Raw genomic sequence first — 1,733 nt, forward strand, 5'->3', positions numbered from 1 at the left:
TGGAAAAAATAAGGTACTCAGGTATCTGGATGGTTGTACATTTACAAATTTTTATTAATGTCACATGTTTTATAAATATTAGCGCTTACACCTATTCTTGTAGGTTCTTCAAAATATATATATGTGTGTGTGTCATGTATCTACTGTGTATAATACATACTTTTTTCTCTTGTTCAAGGAAAAATATAATTGAGTGACTTTCAAAATGTTGACTTTACAACAGACTCACTTATCAACATCAGTAAAGCTCAAAATTCACTTTTTAACTTAACTTTTTGTTTCATTTAGTATATGGAAATTTTTTCAATGTAGTTTACAAGCAATTATAATAATTCAGACTAAGCACATTTTTCCCTCTTACATCAAAGCACTAAAATTCATCATTCATAAGTACATGTACGTGTGATGTACAAGTGCATGTTATATATTACTATATATTATTTAATATATATTATATCATTTTTCTTTTCTTTTTATTTATCCACAGGAACATGCCTTTGAAACGAGCCAAAAATACAAAGAAGGCAAGTTCATTATTGAGTTGGCCCACATGATTAAAGACAATGGCTGGGAGTGAAGTTAGACATTTTTGATGGCACGGCAGAGGTGATGCATGGCTTGTTCCTCTGCTAAACCACTACAGCAGGAACTTTTTGAAGGAGAGGAAGGAAGAGGGAGGGAGAAAAAAAATTTTTTCATACCACCACTCCTATAAAAAAAAAAAAATATTATTTAAACGATATATATATAAATAAATAAGAGTGACAGAAAGAAAGAAAGAAAGAAAAGAAAACGGAATCCATTTGCTAATTATTCTGTTTTTAATTGTTTGTTTTTCTCTTTTCCCATCTTTCTTTTTACCATCATTTCATTACAGTCTCCTCTCTCTCCTCTCTATTCATATCTTGTCTGTCTGTTTGTCTTTCTTTCTCTCTCTCTCTCTCTCTCTTTCTTTGTTTTTTTCCTTTCACTCTTTGTCTATGTCTTTCTCTCTGTCTTTCATGTGTACATCACACACTCACACACATATAACGAACATGCATGCTTGCCCATACCTCCCAATGCATTTTATTGCAACCAACAGTCCATTTCTCAAAGCTTCCTTTCTTTCTTTTTTCCCCTTTTCTTTTTTTCTGTTCCTCTTACTTTCACTACCCTCTATATAATCCCCAAACAGAAGCTTAATTGCTTTCAGATCATTATTATTATTATTATGCTCAATAAAATGAGTAGCAGTAAACTACTGGGGGTGATCAATATACACCCTCCCTCCTTCTCCTTGCCCTCCCCAATTTTCTTTTTTTGGCTTTGTGCCAAAGTTCTTCAGTTTCCATTTCTTTGTTACTACCACCACCACCACAACAATTACTACTACTACTACTACTATTTATCTGTAATCATCAGCTGTTTATGCCTTATTTGTAATTGGGGTTACATACATCCAATGTCACACTACAATGCACCTCACCACTCCATCTCGTGCCACAGCAGCACACCACACCACACCACACTACACCATTTCACCATCACTTTTTGTCCTCGTCTCACTGCTGTCATGTCACTATCAACACATACAACCACACACACACACACACACACTGTTACTACTACATCTCTCTCTCTCTCTCTCTCTTTCTCTCTCTTTGAACAACTTCTCTCATGAACCACCAACGACAATAACTATCCAATGATCTCGTTTTTTAACTATGCTGTCTGGGTTTTTTTTTTTTTTT

The 1,733-nt window shown here is 34.2% G+C and overlaps 1 protein-coding gene across 1 annotated transcript in view; it reads left to right on the forward strand.

The window, feature by feature from the left end:
- The window catches only part of LOC106875035 (protein yippee-like 1), a 7,697-nt gene extending 5,970 nt beyond the window's left edge, over nucleotides 1–1,727 (forward strand). The window contains exon 4 of the mRNA XM_014922991.2: nucleotides 488–1,727. Within this exon, the coding sequence (XP_014778477.1) occupies nucleotides 488–577 (90 nt within the window). The 3' untranslated portion in view covers nucleotides 578–1,727. The remainder of the gene's footprint in view (nucleotides 1–487) is intronic.
- Nucleotides 1,728–1,733: the final 6 nt, after the last annotated feature.

Source organism: Octopus bimaculoides, chromosome 14 (assembly GCF_001194135.2).
Source record: "Octopus bimaculoides isolate UCB-OBI-ISO-001 chromosome 14, ASM119413v2, whole genome shotgun sequence".
NCBI classification, from domain to species: domain Eukaryota; kingdom Metazoa; phylum Mollusca; class Cephalopoda; order Octopoda; family Octopodidae; genus Octopus; species Octopus bimaculoides.